The 23,202-nt window shown below is 38.4% G+C and overlaps 1 protein-coding gene across 6 annotated transcripts in view; it reads right to left on the bottom strand.

Annotated features, from left to right (window-relative positions):
• rims2a (regulating synaptic membrane exocytosis 2a) overlaps positions 1-23,202 on the bottom strand; it is a 189,238-nt gene that overhangs the window by 106,489 nt on the left and 59,547 nt on the right. For all 6 annotated transcript variants that reach the window (XM_058376388.1, XM_058376387.1, XM_058376390.1 and 3 more), the window contains exon 7: positions 2,622-3,319. In XM_058376388.1, coding sequence (XP_058232371.1) covers positions 2,622-3,319 — 698 coding nt within the window. The remainder of the gene's footprint in view (positions 1-2,621; positions 3,320-23,202) is intronic.

Genomic DNA, 23,202 nt, shown 5'->3' with positions numbered 1-23,202 from the left:
AGGTGAAGTGAATAAGACTGATTATCTCCTCATCATGGCACCTGTTAGTGGGTGGGATATAATAGGCAGCAAGTGAACATGTTGTCCTCAAAGTTGATGTGTTAGAAGCAGAAAAAATGGGCAAGGGTAAGGATTTGAGCGAGTTTGATGAAGGGCCAAATTGTTATGGCTAGACCACTGGATCAGAACATCTCCAAAACTGCAGCTCTTGTGGGGTGTTCCCGGTCTGCAGTGGTCAGTATCTATCAAAAGTGGTCCAAGGAAGGAACAGTGGTAAACAAGCGACAGGGTCATGGACGGCCAAGGCTCGTTTAATGCACATGGGGAGCAAAGGCTGGCCCGTGTGATCCGATCCAACAGAGGAGCTGAAGGATTGCTGGAGGATTGCTGAAGAAGTTAATGCTGGTTCTGATAGAAAGGTGTCAGAATACACAGTGCATGACGGGTCAGGGCTGTTTTGCAGCAAAAGGGGGACCAACAGAATATTAGGCAGGTGGTCATAATGTAATGCCTGACTGGTGCATTCCATTTGATAACAGCTAGCTTGAGTCCACTAATCTGATTGGTCTAGCAGAATTCCAAATACACCTAGTTTTCCTATAACCACGGCAAGACGTTTCACTCCGCTCGTCTGTTTTCCCTACATAAAATTCCACTTCCTAGTTTAAAACCATTACTACAACGTAACGTCACAGAGGATATATTTCAGGGATGGAAATTTTGGCTTAAAATATAAAATCTGTTCTGATGAAGAACAAAAGAAAGAAGCGACGACAATTTCACCAGAATCAGCTTTAACAGAAAAGGACAAATCAATGGAAGCTAGCTAGAGGTTTTTTAAAGTGAGTTTGGCTTCTTCACTAGCGGAAGACAAAAATAATCAGGACATTTGGCCGTACTATGCCTAAAATGTCATTTAATCAATATTTATTTCTTGGAATTGTTAAATAAAAGAAATATCGCTTTTGCCATTGTGCAGACATGCAGAATTTCAGTGAGGCTGTGGCATCATGCCTAGGGAAAAATCAGTGATGTTCAGTATAATCCTACATATTTAACGTATTTAAAACAATTGGAAAAATCAATTTTCCTTTTATTTTCCATACTAAAGGTTAACACTTTGTATGTGCTAATACCGTACCAAACCTAGTGCGTAGTGTGACAGCTCAGATGAGAAAAATCTGAGAAACGTGTAGAAAACTTAAACCATAAAACAACACTAATTGCTCAGAGGTCTGTGGGTGACTCCTGGCGAGGAATGCTGTAATTAACCTCCAAAGTTTAATTACATTTCATATACCTACTTTAATTAATCTACAGATGTGATGACGCCGCTAAGAGCTGTGAAGACCCCCTGGCTGCCTTTCTCACTGCCTGACTGGAAATAGTGCTGTCACTGGGGTGCTTCGTCACAGGAACAATCCATTTTTATTAGCACAATACGCCGATCTCTTCTCTGTTCTCTTTCTCGAGCTCCTCTTCCCTCTCTCTGAGATTTTTTTATATATATGTAACACAGTCCATTAAAACCAGATTGAACTCTAAGATCAGAGGCAACCAGGGTGCAGCAATTCATGTCATAGGAGGATGGGCAGCCTGATGCGTGCACACACACACACACACACACACACACATACACACATATAGAAATAGGCAGACAGATAGATAGATAGATTTGAAGAAACAGTGAAAGAGACATGAGGGTATACAGTAATGGGAATACATGCTCACTTCTGCTTAAGGACACACACACACACACACACACTCCAGTGTACCTACTCACAACCTTTCAAACACCCAAAGCGCTTCACACTCCCACTGTGAACGTGTCTTGTAGAAGAGAAAATATTCATAGCTTTCCAAAACATGTTAAGTATTATTATAAAGGGAATAATGTGTCTGTTTTTCTGTTTTAAATTAGCATTTTGCCATTAATTATTCACACACACAAACAAGTGGTAATAATATCCAGTATGATTTGTCACAGGATGATTTCAGCCAGCAAAGAAAACAAGGCTAATAATGGCTAACACCTAACAAGGGCCAGTTAGCATCTTTGCATGCTAGTTTGTTTCCTGCGAGCATAAATTCATTATAAATTACACAAAGCATTTATTACTGGGTCAATTATGATAGCAGGGTCAAACATTCTGAGGCCAATTAACTTCTTTTAACCTCTTTCCTAACATTTCAGCCATTTTACTAACAAAAACCAACAAGCTAGTACTAGCGAAACTATTAGTTAGCTGTATAGGTTGCTAGTTTCTTATTCAGTATTGTGTCTAAGGCAGGTTAGTAACAAATTAATACATTCAATATCAATATTTTTTCCAACTGTAAAGACTGAAAGATGTTTGTGCTAAAACAGTGATGTTACTGTATTTATATTGCACTGCCGGTGTTACTTGTGAAGCCTTAAATCCAATTTTACTTGGAGTTCAATAACCAAAAATACTAATATCTAATTTAGTAGAAAGAGATAAAAACTAACAAGAAAACCAGAATATGAGCTTTTTTGCTACGGCTAATCTGCTAGAAGTTTTATAGTAGTATTGGTAGTGTCTCTTTCTCTCTTTCACTCTGTTTGTGTGTGTGTGTGTGTGTGGTAAATGTCACCTCACCTTTCTCACTGACCGACTCGCTCTCAATCTCCACATCCTCGCAGCTGGTGTACTCAGGTGTAGTGGGAAGCTCTTCATCTGAGCTGCTCAGTGAAGCCCGTCTTGCTTTGCCTCCCCGCTTGCTTTTATGAGGTCTGGGTGGTGGTGGACGAACGGACTCTGACTGGTCAGAACTAAGCGAGTCGTTGCGCAGCAGGTTCTCCGTCTTGTCCCGTGGACCAGGATTGGAGGGCCGGTGACCGTAGGAGGGGCCGTGGGTGTGGACATGGCCGTAACGCCAGGCACCGGGCCGCTCTTCAGCCTCGGTGCAAGCCAGGGAGACGTCGCTATGGCGCCGCTCGTGGCGAAAACGTGACATCTCGGCGTGCATGCGCATCTGCTCCTCGTATGGCTGCGGCTTCACCGGGTACCGTGCCAGGTTTGGGTCGCTCCGGTAGCGTGTGTGGAACTCGTCCTGGCTATGGAGATCACGTTCAGATACCAAGCCTGGTTCAGGAGGGTGATGCTCCTCCTCCTGGGAGTGCCAGGCACCACGACGGGCACGATATGATGCCCGAGCTGACTGCGCATCCTCATAGGGGCGACCGTAGTCGGAGGGTGATCGTGGCATGCCACCTTGTCCCGGAGCATAGTGTGATGGACGGTCCTCCCTTTGGAAGTTAGGATTTGGCTCCCTAGACGCCGAAGGGCTTCTTTTCCTGCAGAAATGAAAGGAAGTGTCAAAGGAAGTGAAAAGTCAGACCTCACAAAGTATCACAGGCATTCCTTCTTGGCTTGGAAGTGCATCTCATATACTTCATGTACTTTCGATAGAACCAGAAAAATGTGTTAAATCTGATAAACCATATTACGTGTTCACAATCAAATATGATAATTATAACATGATAAATATTGTGATAATATTGCTCTTTTCTTTCATATTAAGTAAAGGAAACAAGTGTTCGGATTCTGTACTATATTTCTACATAACGAATGTTATTTTATTTTTATAGTCGTATTCCCGCACTCCAGTTTGCTTTACAGTTTGATAGAATTGTACAAACAAATGAAGCTCCAGTGAACTGTATTTGCTCAGTGTGGTGTGTTGTAGGCACTGAGGCATTTCTGATACATTTTCTGATAGAGCTGATTTTTTTTTTTTTTTGCAAGCTTGCCTTTTACTGTGACTGAAATGCTCTGAAACCAGATCTGACAGATTGCTCTGAGTGTGTGTGTGTGTGTTCTAGAGGCCCGCCTCATGCATTATGCAGTCGATGCAGGACACTAAGCCTTGGTCCATTCACAAATCCAAACCGCTGCCACAGCAGAATGATGTCTGAACATTTGTGTGTGTGTGTGTGTGTGTATGTGTGTGTGTGTGTGCATGTAAACCGTGTTTGTGTGCACTCTTGGCTTCTGTCAGCCTGCATGATGAGCAGGTTTTCGTGTTGACTAGAAAGAAAGTGTCAGCAAGAGAGCAACCTAATGTGTGTGTGTGTGTGTGTGCATGTGTGTGTGTGTGTGAAGAAGGTGAGTGTGTGAGTGTGAATTGCTTCGGTAAGTGCTCTCAGCCAGCCTGCAGGGCCAGCACACTGTGAGGATATTCACTTATGAATTTCTCTAGATGACTCTGGCAAATGCAAACATTTTCACCCTCACTTCTGCTTCTTTCTCCTTCCATCATTCACCAACCTGCACCGTCACTCTGAATAAATATCGCTCCTAACATACACATATCACAAAGCTACACTGAATGCAGAGTCTATTTCATGCTCGACTTTAATCTGCTAATAATAGACCATTCGATTATTTCTACAGAGTGTCCCAAAAGTCTCACATTTTTAAAGCCTTTAATAATGCCTTTGGCAAAAGAAGAATGTACTGGAGTCATTCTCATGACTAATATATTAACTTATTATCCTAAATTTATTACCAAATTCAACAAGACAGAAACCAACTGAGAAGTGGACGTCCACAAACATCTACTAAGGAAGACAGAACCGATGTGTTGTATAGAGACTACAGAGACATCCTGCAGTCCAATCATTAATACTCCACCTACTGTAGAGTGTGATCAGTTACAGCATAAGCACCAGTTCAGGCATCTCACATTAATCAGTTATAACCCAAATGATGAAGCGTCGCCAGGACTGAAGCTTCCCAGGGTGTGAACTGCTAATGTGTGACAAAACATCATCAAACAATTGGATCTGGACATTCCCTTTACTAATGCTGTTCTTTATCCCAGCTTGTTCCACCCACCAGTCAGCTCCTAACAGCTGCTTAGGGGGGAGACTGAAGACTAATATGTGCGTCCGTGTGAAATGTGAAGCTAACACAACACAAACTCCTGCTCATGCCGCATCCCATAGCAGCGTAAGACACTCTCACTGAGAAAACCCATGAGCTCACAGATGCCCAAGATTGACTAGTGTCAATAAGATTGACATAGAGAGAGAGAGAGAGAGAGAGAGAGATGCATTTTTGGTTCCCAATCATGCAAGTGAAAGTTCCTCAGAATATCACAGAGTTTGAGTTTAGAGTCTGCGTGAATTTCTGTGATTGCAAAATCACTAAATCCTAAAAGGACTGATCTCACGATACTTAACGAGTATCGTGAGATCTCACGAGTCAGTTTCTAGGCAAGCAAAAGACAGGACACAGGACTGGATAGCCAAAGGATTTAATATTTATTGGCTCTCTAAACTACACCTTCCATTCATTCCAAGGTACTTTTATCACTTTAGTATATATTTCTCACCAGAACATGAACATGGTGTATCAATAACTTTAAGAGAACATAATTGGACCATAAGGACCACTACTGTACTGATTTTATTCCATTTAATAAAACCTTAACTGTACCGTGTTCATCTATCCAAGAAACAAAATATATATTAAAGGTACAAAAGATGTGCCCTTGAGTGCTTGTAGCAAAAACAAAAAGAAAAAAGGCAGGAGTGGGTGGAGAAACGGTGCTGCATTAATGCCCACACACTCACTGAGGGAATAAATTGCTCAAACGTGTGTGTGTGCGTGTGCAAAAGTGAAAAGCAATCAAGGTGAAATTAGAAGAGAGCCTACTGGGGAAGAACAGCAACTCTACAGTGAGGAGGAATGACAATTTGAGTAATGATCCACGTCCGCCGCGCACTAACACGGCCGACGTTAACATCTAATCATATTGTAAACCTTTCAACGTATCAGATATTTTCAGGTTGTGTATTTATAGGTAATAAATTGAGCAGGCAAAGCATGAGCTGAGTTTTTTTTTTTCTTTTTTTAAACGGACACGTCATACCTGAAACCATTTTTCTAATTAAGAAAACTGTGTAGTTTTACTTGTTTACATATTCTAAAGCCCTCCTGGATAAAGCTATGGAGCCATGGTTAGGGAGTCGGTGGCCAGCCAGAAGTTGTCCTTCCTCTTATAACACTGAAATATGCCAATATTTATATTTAAAGTACTAACGAACCCAGCAGGCATGAGACCTTGTCATTGAAATAATGTTGAAAGAACCTTTCATGCAAAAAGGTCTGAAAATACTTATGAATCAATGTTAATATTTTAGCTAGATCTATGCGAATAATGTACAAAAATAATCTCTTTTCAACAACATACAAAAGAAATATCTACCTTTTCAATTATTTTTTTGGTTATTATTATTATTATTTTATTACTATAATTTGGTTATTATTATTATTTAATGCATGCATATTTTTTTTTTAAATATTATTTTTTAATTTTTATTATTATTATTATTATTATTATTATTATTATTATTATTATTATTATTATTATATACAAATATTCTCATTTTATTATGTCAAATTTTTATTTCATATGATAATCATCTTATGTTGCTTTTATAGATAGATAGATAGATAGATAGATAGATAGATAGATAGATAGATAGATAGATAGATAGTGAGAGAGAGAGAGAGAGAGAATAAAAATATCTCACATTTAAAAATAATAATAATAATAATAATAATAATAATAATAATAATAATAATAATAATAATAATAATAATAGAATATTATCAAGTCTATTTTTCATTCTTCTATCCATACCATACAGTCAGTGGTCTGGATTATTATGTCTATATTCCAACCACAGCTAGCCCCCAAAAAGAGAGACAGAGAAATGAGAAATTACTTTGTTATGCCACAATCTCTCAAATTGCTGAAGAAGTTAATGCTGGTTCTGACAGAAAGGTGTCAGAATACACAGTGCGTGAAATTTGGCAGCAAAAGGGGGAGCGACACAATATTAGGCAGGTGGTCATAATGTTATGCCTGGTCGGTGGATCAATGATCACGCTTAGTTACAACAACAAATGTTTGTCATTTTCTATGCAAGTTTCCTGGAATTCATTGTTGCTATAGAAACAATAAGGTATTAGAGCAAGCTTGTTAATATCAACCTGTGATTTTTAATTACAGCCAGCACTGAATTCAGGGATGAATTAACACAATCAGGGGTATATACAGTTCAGTGTCAAATTTGTAAATAAACAATAAATGTAACTGACCTTGTTTCTGCATATTGCAGGTTTGTCCAGTGTTTTTTCAGCTATATCACACTGCTCCAAAATGCAACACCATGAGTAATATATAAAATGATGGAACGCAGGCACTTTCAGGAAAGTTGTTTTTTGAGCCTGGTTTGGCCACATGTGACTAATAAACTGTCTCGAATCTGGAAATATGACACTACCAGCAGGGAGAAGGTCCCAGCCAATCAATAATTTGGAAAGCCTGCAGACTGGAAAGGCAGAAAGCTAATAAAAGATAGTGGAGAGGGAATAGGGAACAGGGTGAGTGACAGGTGTGTGTATGCGTGCGAACAACTCGAGGTGCTGCCGTAAGCTCGGCTTCTCCCAGCGGACACTGATATTTCGAATCGTGTCAAAAGGCAACGCTGAGAAGCGCATAAATCGAAGGTGGCCATGAAGGCAGCATGGAAAGATGATCAGGTGAAATTTATTGCATTTTCAAAAAAAAAATGATATTGTCCTGAGTCACAAGATTACACATGTAGTGTTCCAAATTTGTATAATTAAACACACACACACACACACAGGAATAAGGCATCTGGTAAAGGCAGGAACCCAAAAACCTGCATGTTTGCTAGTGGAACCTTCCAGAACAGGAGGACATAGGAAGCAGCTCCACAGTTACATACGCGTCATTATTGCCCCCTGGAGCCGATGTACTGAGATTTTGTATTTCTGCCAGTTTTTATCCTCCGCACTTTCACACTGCAGAGCCCAGACTACATGTGGAGATCAGTACAGGCTGCACACTAGGCATGTGCAGAAAATTAAATAAGATAATCTAATTGCAAACTGTGAACATCTTGGTGTAAGATTTTTTTTTATAATGTGATGAGCATTTAACCCAGTTCAAATGGGAAGAGGAAGAGATTCTCTTGACACTATCTTACACTGATTCTCACTCATCTGAGAGATTGTATTCTATTACTAAATCTGGCACCTTTTACGGATTTTACATATAAACAATTAACATCGGAGTTAACGATGTCTGACGTCACTCATGAATATGGCAAAAGAGAATTTTACTTCATCTCAATAAAACCAACAAGGCAGACAGAATATTAATCTGAAATGAGTAATACTAGGGTTTTAAATTCTCAAATATCAATTAACATTGCCTGAAAGCCCCGCCCCCTTCCCTACATGATCTGGATTAGGCTCAGAGAGCACCTACACTTTCTTTCCATAAAGAATGTTATGAGTTCCTAAGTGAAATAAAATCTCTGTGTATATTAAACTGCATCATGGCTGACCCTGTGCTCTGATCCCAACCCTCCAAGGATGAGATATGAGAAGAAAGAATTTTACTGTGCGGTAATGTATATGTGACAAATAAAGGCTACTTAACAACTTATCTTATTGATACCACTGAAAATTGTTGACCAAAAAAATGCACATTTGTATTCTTTCGGCTGTTTCCTGTTCAGGGTCGCCACAGTAGATCATTTGATCCATGTGTTTTGATTTGGCACAGGTTTTACGCCAAATGCCCTTCCTGACACAACCCTCCCATTTAATCCGGGCTTGGGACCAGCGCTGAGAATTAACTCTTCAGCGGCTGGGTTTAGCATCCTGCCCAGGAATCCAACCCGGGCCCCAGCAATGAGAGCACAGGATCCTGCCGCTGGACCACCAGGAGGCTCTAAATGTTTCCTGATGTAAAAATATCAGTAAATCAATGGGAAGGAAATCACATTTAAAAATAATTTTAATGCTAACTGATTAAATACACTGTTCGGCATTTAAATAGACAACTTATTTATAAAATAATTATATTTAAAACTGTTTTTTACTACTTACTGCTAAACGTCCACTGACAAATCCATCCTCCAGCTAAAGTTTCCATGATTGCCACTGCCAACGAGCAGTTCCCGACTGCACAGCTGATATTACTACACCCTCCTCCTTAAACCTCAAATTGTGGAAATGCTCTTTCTCCTTTCTTCGTCAAACATGTGTTTTAGAAAGTCAAATCATTTATCACAATTTTTTTAATAAAATTGTCCATGATTTTCAAAGATTACGCACCGACTATTTTTGAAGGCATCTTCACAATCCTATAATTCTGTTAACAAGAAAATACAACAGTGTCAATCTGTCAGTCCTGGGGGTTGAAATGACAATATATTTTGGTCTAAGCTACCATCCATAAAACATCATAAACTGTGTAATAATATCCTATCTCAGGGGAGTACAAAGCAGTAGAAACACTGGACAGGGTGCCGACCAATCACAGAGCACACTCACACACTCACAATTTAGACATGCCAATCAGCCTTCAACACATCTTTGGGCTGGGGGAGGAAACCGGAGTATCCAGAGTAATCCCCTGAAGCACTGGGTATAGATACAAACTTCACACACCCAGGGTAGAGGCAGGAATCGAACCCCCAAGCACAGAAATCTGAAGCTGCCCCCAACATCATAAACCATGTTAAAAAATTGTCACTGATACTAAACATTTCAGTTATCCAGATATCTAAAATTCGTACCCTAAATGATCTGTTCCAAACAGTAAACAGCCCCAGCCATATATGAAGCCTTTATATTAGCTGTTTTTATAGGCCAACCAATATATCAGTCAAGCCCTAACATCTGCTATCCGCTGGGCCATTTTGCTGTGGATCAGTATGGAAACGCACAGCCCGTGTCCTAAATCTCCAGCCCTGATTTATGATCCGCAGCTTTCTCATGCTGCCCCGCACTGCTTTATCAAACCCCAAATGCTCAAACATAGGTTATGTCTCAGACACGGCCATGTATAATGGCTAAGGTTAGTCGCACTTGCTGCAAGATGAAGGAAACCTCAACATCGGTACTAAGCGACCAAACAACATTTCTGCTTGCAATCAACAACATTGCTGGCTTCTTATTAGGAAAAAAAGACTCAAAGCTTGAGCTGATCAGTGAAACACAACAGTTTTCTAAATGAAATAAAATAACAACAACAAGACAGCAGTAAAGCACATACTACATGCAATCCAAGAAAACAAAATAGAAAGAAAGAAAGAAAGAAAGAAAGAAAGAAAGAAAGAAAGAAAGAAAGAAAGAAAGAAAGAAAGAAAGAAAGAAAGAAAGAAAGGATTTTTTAATCTTAAAAAATTAATAAATTTTACAGGTTTAAGTGGAATTATTTTTTTTAGATATTACTTAATTAATATATTTACTTACTAATTAATTAATAAATATATTTATTTACTCTCTTCTTTACAAAGAGTACTATGGACGAGGTTAATGTAAATTAAATGAAGTATTTTGATACTAAATGAAGCATATATATATATATATATATATATATATATATATATATATATATATATATATATATATATATATATATATATATATATATGCTTATTTTAGAAAGGAAAGCACTTCATGAGTCACATTACTTTTACATTACATTACTTTTTCTAAGGAAAAAAAAATAATAGACTTGGGACACACATTTACTTTCTCTCACTTTATCTCTCTCTCACACACACATTTCTATCATTTCCACACTTCTCTTCCTGCAAGTGCTAACTGTGCATTTTTCATTGCGGTGAGCGGCTGCACTTGAAATCAAAGGAACAGCAGTGGCTACATCAGTGTGTGTGTGTGTGTGTGTGTGTGAGTGTGGGCATGTTTTCTATCTTAGAAAATATCAAGGAAAACTTTTTCATTTGAAACCTGAAACAGCCAAAAAGTTTCCCTTTGAGGCTGAGATTAAGTTTACGTGAAGGCGTTCATTAGCTGGATTAATAATTATGTCAGTGAAAGGATAACATGTGTTTGCATGTATATCTAAGCACAGAGACAGAGGTATGAGGTAATAAAAAGCCAAAATTAAGTGAGCACCTGCATGAGAAGTCATGAAAATCCATAATCCATAAAAAAGTACAATCACTGATATGGTCATGGTGGAAGGAATCTTTAGCATCAGCATCTTTTAACAGGCTGTAATCTTTCTATAACAGGAAAGTCTTTTCTCTGTTTTGATAGTCCTGTATGCGTTTTTCTGTCTGTATTCTTTCTGCATGGAAGCGTCATCAGACGTGTGACCATGCATGTGTGCAGCTCAGGCAGAACAGCATGTCCAAGGATCAGCTCTGTACTTGAATTGCGCTCTCCCCACCAATCGAATAAATGTAAATGCACTGATAAGGCTCTAGGTTAATCCTAGTCACCTAACCACTTTAAGATCACCCCACTACACAAATCAGCCATCACAAAGTCTATTTAAAAAGCTGTCAACTATGAGAAAAGGAAGCCCAAGTGCTCCAGCAATGATTACCAGTACAATGATGCAGCATTCAGGGATTTCAAATCCCAAGTATGTTCATATTCCATTATGCACTTCCTGTAATCACTCTGTGCTTGCAACGTGGGCATAATGTACCAGCATGCTTTCAGTATCTGATGGAATAATGGCAGGGCTTCTGTTGCTTTATTATTACAGGGTGAATAAGTTCAGGAATAAGATCTGTCCACCCTTTTTTTTTTTTACGCTTTTACTTGCTGTAATCTGCGTATATTCAAAATAAATGTTGTCTTAAGCCATCATCAGTCTTAAAGACAGTACAAGCTAATTAAGTTTGTGTTGAGCCAATGTTGAGCTCTTAGATAAAACCCTTTATTTGTTCTTGGATTGGACCTCACTTCTAAGTTGTTTTGGAATGAACAAAATCTAATGAATCAAACCCTGGAAAATTCCTAATGGGAATTGTTCGTCTACAAGAGAAACACAATTGTTAACAACTTCAGAAAAGCAAAAGCTAGTGCTTTATTCACAAATTCACAATTATTCACAAATGAAGAAAATACAGTCACGAAATTAAAGAAAAAGTTTGGAGCATTACATTGTTAGTTGCTGAAGATTTTTGTTAGTGGTGAGTAAATGAGGTCCAGTAAAAGGTGTTTCTTGGACATTTTTTGTGACAAAATGTCCTAGACGTCCTCTGACTGGCAACAGCATAGCAGTAATTATGTGCATGTGCTATAGGAAGTAGAGAACAAAAGCCATATTGCATATTTAAAACCCCAGGAAACCTAAATGTGAGTTTGCTTTGTAATTATAATAATGCTGCTTTTGTGAGTGTGCTATAAGCAGTGCAAAAAAAATTTGTGGTTTATGTTTTTGATTTAAAGGGGTCTGCTTTGAGACGTTTGGATGAACTTTACCCTCACCAATCACATGCCTTTGTTTGAGACTCACACATAGCTTTTCTATCGAAATGATGCAATCCTGCTCGAACCACCTCTTTGGCTTAGCATATCAAAGCTTCCCTATCGAAAATAGCTAACATAAAAGCATAGCACACGGCAACGAGGTTTGCACATTTCTCATCCGTAGAGGCGCAAAAATGTACATATAGTCATTCAATAAGCATTAATTAACGCATTCATAACTCTCCAGTTGAAATACAAATGATCTCTTTTGAGTGGCAATAATTTTGACAGCTAAGCTAATGATCTATTGATCTTGCCGCCTTTCTAAATGTTACTCAGTTGTGAGGCAAAGCGTTCACCGCCCCATTACCTTCCACAGAGTTATTATTTGCAAGTCCCTAGTGGTCAAAATGGGACTTGCATCATGTGCTCCTAGAGGCCCATTGGGACAGGAATTATGCTGCTCCACCAAGTGCTTGTTTTATGGCAAATAATCAAAATCCATGTATCTATGATATACCGAACCATTCCTATTATAAGATATATTGCAAAGATTGTATGAGGAAAAGATGGATTATTATGGAGTGGACAATGTAACAGAAATGTATGTGTGTCTGTCTCTCTTTTCCAGTGCAATGCATTTTCTGGGCTAGTTTCAGGTCTTAAGTTAAAATCTACATCAGAGGTTATTTACATTTTTCTGTAATCACTCATTAATTAAAATATTTAAATAAAATGATCCCACTTTCACTCAGACTATTTTTCCTTATACCCACTCAATTACCAATAAGTCCTTTGTGTACAACTATTACTATAAATACAGCACATTACAATACAAAAGTGCTACAAGAAAATGATTCTTCAGTATTTTTCCCAGCTCACAATAAAGGCAAAGATCGCAGACAGGCAATGTGTCTGGGGAACAGTCAGGTCAGAACACTCACCTTCTGCTCCAGTACTCAGGATGCATACGAGATGAAGATACTACAGCTTAATCACATCATTTGTATATGACACACACCATCAGGCTGGAACACTGGGGCTTGGTTTATAATTGCCTTTAAATATGAAAATGGCTGCCGGGTTAATCCGGAGCGTCAAATCCGAATCCGGAAAAAAAAGCATATGCGACAGAGTGCAGATGTAAATAGTACAGAAAAACAATGTGATGTGATGCAACCTCTGCAACAGACTGAACAAACCAGAGGTGTGACTCAAACAGTGTATGTCTGCTATTCTAGACAGTTATTAAGCATGTGAATGGATAGGTTCTGATTTACGACACAGCTCATGACAACCATCACGACGGCAGCGGAAAGTTGACAGATGACAAATTAACCCGATGTGTGTTTAGCATCTTCATGCAACTGTACAGAGACATGTATGGTATGAAAGCGTTAAACATTTCAGAGCTCAACATTTAAACCAGACATACAGGAATCCTACAGGATTAAAATTTCATATTTAATCCTGTAGATGTACAGGAAAGTATGTAAACACTGTAGCTCAGTTCGGCACTGTGTGGGCGCACATTAAATACACCGATCAGCCATAACATTATGAGCAGTGACAGGTGAAGTGAATAAGACTGATGATCTCCTCATCATGGCACCTGTTAGTGGGTGGGATATATTAGGCAGCAAGTGAACATTTTGTCCTCAAAGTTGATGTGTTAGAAGCAGGAAAAATGGGCAAGTGTAAGGATTTGAGCGAGTTTGACGAAGGGCCAGATTGTGATGGCTAGATGACCGGATCAGAGCATCTATAAGACTACAGCTCTTGTGGGGGTGTTCCCAGTCTGCAGTGGTCAGTATCTATCAAAAGTGGTCCAAAGAAGGAACAGTGGTGAACCGGCGACAGGGTCATGGACGGCCAAGGCTCATTGATGCACAATCAGAGGAGCGAACGCTGGGCCGTGTGATCCGATCTAACAGATGAGCTACTGTTGCTCAAATTGCTGAAGAAGTTAATGCTGGTTCTGATAAAAAAGTTGTCAGAATACACAGGGCATTATGGTTCAGGGCTGTTTTGGCAACAAAAGGGGGACCAACACAATATTAGGCAGGTGGTCATAATGTTATGCCTGGTCTGTGTATATAGCAGGGCAGAAAAACCCACCCAAAGAGCCAATGAGAATAAAACAGGGCTCAGTGTGCAGTTATACAGTAGGGTTCATTAATCAGAGGCTCAGTAACTCAAATTTTACTCCCATAAATCGGGAACACAGGTCTAGGCAGGAATACACCCCGGATGTGGCAATTCCATAATTTTGCTTGAAAAACATTATGAATTCCATAATCTTGCTTGAAAAACATTATGAATTATGAACAATGTACAGATAGATAGATAGATAGATAGATAGATAGATAGATAGATAGATAGATAGATAGATAGATAGATAGATAGATAGATAGATAGATAGATAGATCGAGAAGATTGATTAATCACGTTAATTGTAATAGAAGATGAGAGGAGCTCTGATTTCCTCCTCTGAGTTTCCTCTGTGCCCTTGAGACAGCGTGCCTTACCTCCGACAAAGTTTCAAAAAAATCTGGAAATTATATATAGAATTTGTTTTATATAGAATAGCTTCTGACAGGATGCTCTAGAAAGGAAAGTAATAAGCCTTGTTTATTTTCCCAGAGGTTCTTCTGCCAGCAAACACTAAAGAAGCAAAAGAAAATCAAGCACTTCTATAGATTTATAAGAAAAGGGTAAATGCAAGAAGGCTGCAGTCATAAAAAAGGGGCCAAACAAAAGGCAATGTAATCACTGAGCATTTATTACTACAGTGATCTTTGGAGCTTGAAAGGTCCAGCTTGCTTACTAATGTTAGATCACAGCCATGATTGTGTCCACTGACCATACTGAACACTCTGTGTTAATCACTGTGCTGTATGCAACACTAACTGGAATTGAAACAGAATGATTTTTAGATTTATAATTTGTTACAAAAACAAATAAATGAAAAACGATAAGCCAAGACTTAGGTAAGGCTGAATCCAATCTAAGTATTTAAAGGTTAAGGGCCTTGTTCATTGACCCAACAGTGGTTCTTTGGCATTTAATCTTCCTGTCAAAATGCAGCATATAGCAAATGAACTCTCTCTCTCACACAGACACAGACACACACACACACACACACACATACATCACAACACCTCCCTGAAGGACTAAAGATAGCAGGACACATGATGCAACATAACAGCAAACTGACTTAAATATGAACAAGCTGAAACAAATACCCAGAAAAGTTTTTTTTTTTAATAAAAAACATTCAATAGATTATTTTACTGTGAACCACTGTCCAATCAGTGTTCTGATAACTAATAATAACTAGTATTAGTTACAGAATTATTTACCATACAGCGGCATTACCCATCAGTCTCTGATGTATATTGACTACTGAATATAATTACATACTAGCATCATTTTTCTCTATAAGTAGAAAATATCCATACCATGATAGCCCTAATCACAGTTAATAACAAATTGCCGAAGTTAACACTGGTACTGATAGAAAGGTGTCAGAATACACAGTGCATCACAGTTTGTTGGGTATGTGGCTGCATAGCCGCAGACCAGTCAGGGTGCCCATGCTGACCCCTGTGCCAACAAGGAGCATAAGAACTGGACCACGGAGCAATGGAAGAAGATGGCCTAGTCTGATGAATCACGCTTTCTTTTACATCACCTGGATGGCGTGTGCGTCGCTTACCAGGGGAACACATGGCACCAGGATGCACTATGGGAAAAAGGCAAGCCAGTGGAGGCAGTGTCATGCTTTGGGCAATGTTCTGCTGGGCAACCTTGGGTCCTGTCATCCATTTGACACGTACCACCTACCTATGCATTGCTGCAGACCATGTACACCCTTTCCGTGAAACGGTATTCCCTGATGGCTATGGCCTTTTTCAGCAGGATAATGCGCCAGGGCCACAAAGCAAAAATGGTTCAGGAATGGTTTGATGAGCACAACAACGAGTTTGAGGTGATGACTTGGCCCCCAAATTCCCCAGATCTCAATCCAATCGAGCATCTGTGGGATGTGCTGGACAAACAAGTCTCCAACTCGCAACTTACAGGACTTAAAGGAACTGCTGCTAACATCTTGGTGCCAGATACCACAGCACTTCAGGGATCTAGTGTTGTCCATGCCCTGATGGGTCAGGGCTGTTTTGGCAGCAAAAGGGGAACCAACACATAAGCGAAAACATTCTTAAGACGTAATAAAAATACTTTAGCAAACATTAGCATATTTTTTTGGTCTCTGGTGGATAGGATCCTGTGCTTTCATAGCCGAGGCCTGCATTCGTTTGCCAGGCAGGGAACCAACCAGTACAATCTAAGTGCTGGTCATAAGCCTGGATTTAATGGGATGGCTATATGTTTTGGCGTAAAACGTACGGCAAATCATACACATGGGTTATACAGATGATCTTTAACATGAGCAGACGAATGAAAACAGCAGCATATTTGTTTTATTTTGCCCTAGCGTATTTGTAGCTGACCCATCAGTTTCATGTAATCCAGCATTGGCTTTGCTGGCTTTTAGACGAGGATCACCGCAGAGGTCACACACTATTAAGATTTTAATTAAAAAAAATATTCGAACACTTCCAGAACATTCCTTGACTGTCTCTGATAGCACTAAACCAGCAACTGATGAGCATGTAACATTCATTTGTGATCAAAGAATTCTTTTACAATATGCAATTTTCGTGCAACTTTACATCTGTGACGTTATCAGATGAAATGAATCCCAGATCATTTAGAAGCAGTTGTTGCTTTATCCTTTTTGATTTACAGACTTTTACAGTAGACAGTAGGAGTTAGAGAGGGTTAGGCAAGCGCATCAGAAAGCATTAGGCTAACTAATGGATCCAGTGTGCAGACATACATTTAGTGTTTCCCTCTTCTTCATTCTAAAGGAAGAAAGGAGACATCCATGTCTGCCGACACGAGAGAGAAAAGAGTGTGCTCATGGGACAGTGTTTCCCATGGAAACCCATACACGCTATACTAAAAACTAATAAGTCACTTTAATACACACACAGAGACATACTTAATTAAACAAACACACACACACACACACAGAGTGCATTAGGCTAGAGAGATCCTGTGAAGAAGAATAGCATTGTTGCTTTTTATTGCTTTTTTTAGTTCCTTCCCTTTTATCTATTTCACAGCCACCAGCTCTCCATTTTGCATAACTAGGCTATATTCCTATATGTGCAAGTTTATTCACTAAGCGACTGTTAGCAGTATAGATAAAAAAAAAAGGGCCTTAGGTAAGTGGAGAAAGGTTTTACTGAATAATAATGTTAAGAAAACAAGCTTCCGATATTATATTAGGCCACATTCAGTTATCCTGTACAATCTAGCTAGCTAACCAAACATCACAGAGGACTAATAAACAACGTAAACAACATCTAACCGTCAAGATATCTGGCTTAAAGCTACCGGGAACCTAGAAAAGAAATGTGGTATTGACATGAAACTAGCGGTGAATGTCAAATGTCTTGTCAGCTGCTTGTACTAGCATACAAACCAAAAATGTTGAACATTTAGACACAGGGCTGTGAAGTAATTGTATGTAGCTCAGTAAAGTGTCTCAGGAATCGTAAGCTAGCTTCTGTTAGCTAGCTGGTCTGAGGTAGAAGCGAATATTATTAACATTTCTAAACAGTTGAAAAAAAATTCCTGTCAGGATAGCTTGTGTTTGCTAGGTAGCTTTAGTTAGCTCTCTCTCTCTCTCTCTCTCTCTCTCTCTCTCTGTTTGTGTGTGCATGTGTGTGTGTGTGTGTGTGTGTTATGTAACCTGCTACAATATACACATATATGTTTCCAGTCATTTGATTAAGATTAAAGCAGGATTAAGCAAAATTAACACTGGTGTGATATCAAAATAACATTATCATGTACTATTTAATCTAATGTTACGCTGATGTTGCCCCAGAGTCCTGATAGCATAATTAACCGAAAATTTTATTTAAATTATTCACAATTGTGTCTATTTTCACAACGATTTATTTTATATTTACTACTGTATATATTTTTTTCTTACACAGCAAAAATATATCATTTACACTTATTCTATTTTTATTACATTTTTATGATAAAGACAGTCCAAAAAAAGCATTTTAATGCATCTTGTACCGTGCAAAGTTTCGTAGGTGACCAATAAAATTTAGAATTATGTGTCATGCCAACTTAGGTTCTTGTGAAAATGAATATGAACATACATATGAATATGTTGCTACATTAATAAAGGTAAAGGAGCCGATGTTAATTTCCTTGTAAGTGACATTATTTCAGAACAGTGCAATTTCAGAAACTGAATCAATCCATATGACCAATCAGATTCAAGAACAGCAGTGAGGTTCAAAAAAATATAATTCAGTTCAATTCAATTTTATTTGTATAGCGCTATATATGCGCTATACACGCTATACATAAGACAGCCACTATACTATGCACTTCATATCACACAGACATTTGGTTGGTCTACTCATACACACACACACACACACACACACAGACACTAAATCTCCCTTTCCAGCTCAAATGAATACACACCCCCTTTTCACACCTAAGCCAAACAGATAAACACAGGGTGCACTAAGTGTCTCCGTGCACACACCACATCACCATCATCAAGCTGAGCACCAAATTGGTGTGTTGTATAGAAAAAGCCACGTGGAGATACAGAATAAGGACGATCGTTCCTATTCGTGTCATTAATGCACTCCTCCAAGCCCTCCGCTCACTCTCCGTCTTTTCAGGGAATCAGTCACGCTGACTGACCGTGAAAGAATGCAGATGTCCCAACTGAGAAAAAGCAGAACTCCTCCCTCTCACTCTTTTACTGTGTATCTCTCTGTATGACAGGAACAGAGGTTATAGGGCTCTCTTTACCCACATACATGGCCATATTTGGTATTTGCGTCAGATTGCCATTCTGTGGGTTGGCCATTGCGTTTTTGTTTTTTTTTTCTTTTTTTGCATTCCAATCCTGGGCAAAGTGAATCTGAGAATCACAGTCAGAGACTTTTAAAGGCATTTTGTTTACGCAGCTGTTATACACATATAGTGATAAGATTATTTTCCTGAAAGCCAAAACTAAATTTCTTGATTTTTATTTCCTCTATTTACAGGAAGTGGCAATGTAAACTGCACCACAGCAAGTATGTATTTGCCCTAAAAATGTATTTTTGAACGCTGCACATTCCGACTGCTTTAAGCATGATTTGTGAATCCTTTGCCGTTGCATGTCACATGAACAAACTGTACATCCGAAGCAGCTTCGCTACAACAGCGATTACGCCATCTTGACCAAGAGCCTTCTCACACCACTGCGTATCCGTCAAGCATAAATTAGTTAGCACGTTCGGTGTGGCTGTGGGATTCTCAAAGAAACACGAGCAATTACATTTCCTGGCTGAAAAAGAATGAGTTAGGGGAGATTTATGTGGATTTTTCATATGATCTTTACGCTACAGTATGATTTGGAGAAGCCACATCCCTGTGATAAAACTAACTGAAGAAAGAACTGAAACGACCTGACTCAAATTAATGATGGAGGAATATCTGGCAGCATTTGCTGAAGAAATAACAAGTCATGAATTGTGGCAATTTTCCTTCCTACAATGAAGCCCATTTTTATACTCAGAAGCCTTAATTCTTGGGAATTTCTCTCAACGGCTGTAGCATAGACTTCCATACTTACGTTTTCCCATCTAATGACGCTGTAACAAAAATCTACTCAATTTAGATCTTGTAAATTAAAGCTCAATAATAAGCTTTATGTTCTGGGGATATATAAATATACACAGACATACAGTAAGTAACCTGTATATTCCTTAAAGGAGTATAGTTGCCATTTTTTAAGCGAACTAGTGTTTGTATAAAAGTATTACTTTTTTAAATCCTTAATTCCTTTTTTAAAAAGGAATATCTGGTCTGTAAGATTTAGGAAAAAAATATTCCATATAATTTCCTTCAAAAATATTTTTCAACCAAACGTGATTTTATTGATCATACTGAACTAAACTGAAACATTTTTTTAACTGCTAGATCGCTTTTTATTTATTTTCTATTAATAATTTTCTCTGCAATTTTATTTTTATTCAGGGCTTTTTTTTTTTTCATTTTTAAGCTTGATAATTGAGGAACTGAATAACAATAGTCTTGTCTTAAAGCTGTGGTTTTGTTGTTTATATCCAGATATCTAATAAAGAAACATCAATAAAGCTTTTTCCCCCATTATCTAACCAAAACAATTCTCTCTGCTAAAAGAATAATCAATCAGCATTCTTTTAAGCTAGCTAACTACCTGATTACTAGAATGTTTTCATCTTTTATGCCCTACCCAACAGCATAAGTAAATAAATAAATTTGTTCAAATTTGGGTTTAGAAATGGTATTGAGCAACCATTCAAACATTTTAAAATATCCTGACAAATTTTTTGGCTCCCTCGTGTCAACCTACATTCGGTTATTTTATGGAAATCTCATATGGAAAACTGCCACTTGCTCTGGAACTCCTTCAGCACAGTTGCTGCTCAGAAAGCCCTGAGTATGTCGCTCGTTTTTCTCCGGAGGAAATGAATTCCGAGACCCAACAGCCTCCGAGTACTCCATCACAATGAAATTACGTTAAAACAATCTGGAGAATTCACCTTAGCGACACTGAAAGTGTTAAAAAGCTCCAAAAAAAAATCCTTCTAGGGCTTGAGCCTGATTAGTCACTTCTCACATTCCTGTTGGAACATTGCACCTCTTTCCTCCTCACATTCACATTTTTTTCTCCATTTTCTTGGTGCTCCAATTCTCTCCATCTCAGTTTCCTGCCCCAGATATACAACCGGCTTGGAAAAAAGAAAAAAGAAAAAACACACAACAAACATTGTGCTCATCCCTTGGCTTTGTGAAGATGAACGCTATGTTCTGTCTCTGGCACCAGCCTGTTCCTCAGAGACCGAAGCTGAGCTCTTAATTCTGCCTGCCTGCCCTCACAGCTCCCTCCACACACTCTCCTCACACACTCCTTACACTCTCACTTCTTCTGGACACACAGGCCAACCAAGCCGGCCAATATCGGATAGACAGAAGAAGCAGAAATCTCTGTCTTTCAGTGCTAGAAAAAAACGATAACGTTACTAATAACGATTATTTTAAAATAAATAAACTGACCATGACACTGTTGAATTTTCGTATCTGATTGGTCAGAAAGTTGTTGTCAATTAATTTTCTAAAACAGCAGTATTTTCAACCACTGATATTGTGACGTTTTCTGAAAGGAAGCATTTATGGAAGGAGTCTCCAGTGTCAGTGTTTTGTTACTGTTTTCCTTCGTGAGGAAAGTTTTCAAGGTAGAGAAGTTTCTATTGCTTTCCAGTTCGGGCTTAGGGGTAACATGATGTACATGGAAACAGGAACTTACTTGTCTCATAGACCTTCTGTTAAAAAGTGTAATAAATAAATAAATAAATAAATAAAAATACCTCATTCATTAAAAAATTTATTTCTAATTCAATTTCTAATTGGAATAATTTGAAAATTGCTGTGGTGAAAGAGGAATAAACCCCTTTAATGGCATGCTTCCTGAACATAATACCACATAATGTTGTATTTAATTTCTTGCATGTACAAAATGTAATTATAGCTAGCATTCTTATATTATTATTATTATTATTATTATTGTCATTATTATTATTATTATTATTATTATTATTATTATTATTATTATTATTATAAGAGATTTTCCCCTTAGATTAAATAAATTGTTAGCATTTCTGAAAAATTTGACTTCATATATTGTAAAGAGCTGACTCACACATTTATTCCTTTTCATGCCTTCATTTTCTTAATAGACCAGTGTGTATTTTTTTAATAGCTCAGCTATTGTTTTAGCCACAAGGTATGACCCTTTGCTCTCTGTCTCGCTAAGATGGAAGGGATTACCCATCATCCACTGTATTGATTCAACAACGTTGCCATGGTGACACGGCCATGAGAGTAAGTCCAGGGCGATAGGGGATATTCCAGGCCCAAGAGCGGACAATTCTGATTTATCTGTTCTCTTTTCCGCTTCCATTTTCTCCATCCCTCTTTCCTTTTCTTTGAAGTGAAGAAAATGTATGACGGGTAGAAAATACTGAACACGTGAATATCTCAGTGACGATGTGAGAGGATGAAATACAGTCACGTTAGTGTCTATTCAAAGTATTCAGCAATGAATGTCAATAATTTTGACCTATGTACAGAATTTTCCCAATATTATACTTCCACCTGAACATCTTTACTCTTAATGGGGAAGAGTTTTGTTCTTATTTAAGCAACAGTACGCCGAAATACTATTTAATAATATTTTGTTGAGAAATGTTCCTACTAAAACTGCTCTCAGAACTCACACGTTATTCAATATAATTCCTCATCACATACAGTATGTTCTCTCTCCTTTTTTTTTTTAATAACTTGGCCTCGCAGCAAAGAATTTACACCAAACAGAAACAGTGTGGTTATCGCTTCCCATCCACCGCATTCGGCAGATCTCGCTCCTTGCGAATTCTTTTTGTTCCCGAACTTAAAAATGAGACTGAAGGAGAATTTGCAGTGTGTGTGGGTGTCTATATAGACGCCTAGGCACTTCAATATCCATGCCAGCAAACTCTCTATAAACAAGTCAGTTAATGTAACCAAAAAAATTTTAAAAAATGCGATCTGACCAGACATGCCGTTTTTAGTTTTGGAGATGCACCAGGACACGATGGTCTTGAAAAGCTTGCTCTCGCATAGTCACTGCATCAGCAAACTGTTCTTTGAACACATGCCACATGGATTGAAGGATAAAAAAATCGTCAAATCCGCATGCACAACCCACTACAAC

Source organism: Hemibagrus wyckioides, linkage group LG23 (genome assembly GCF_019097595.1).
Source record: "Hemibagrus wyckioides isolate EC202008001 linkage group LG23, SWU_Hwy_1.0, whole genome shotgun sequence".
NCBI lineage: Eukaryota > Metazoa > Chordata > Actinopteri > Siluriformes > Bagridae > Hemibagrus > Hemibagrus wyckioides.
Note: the sequence above shows the minus strand (reverse complement) of the source record. Positions and strands in the feature narration are given on the sequence as shown.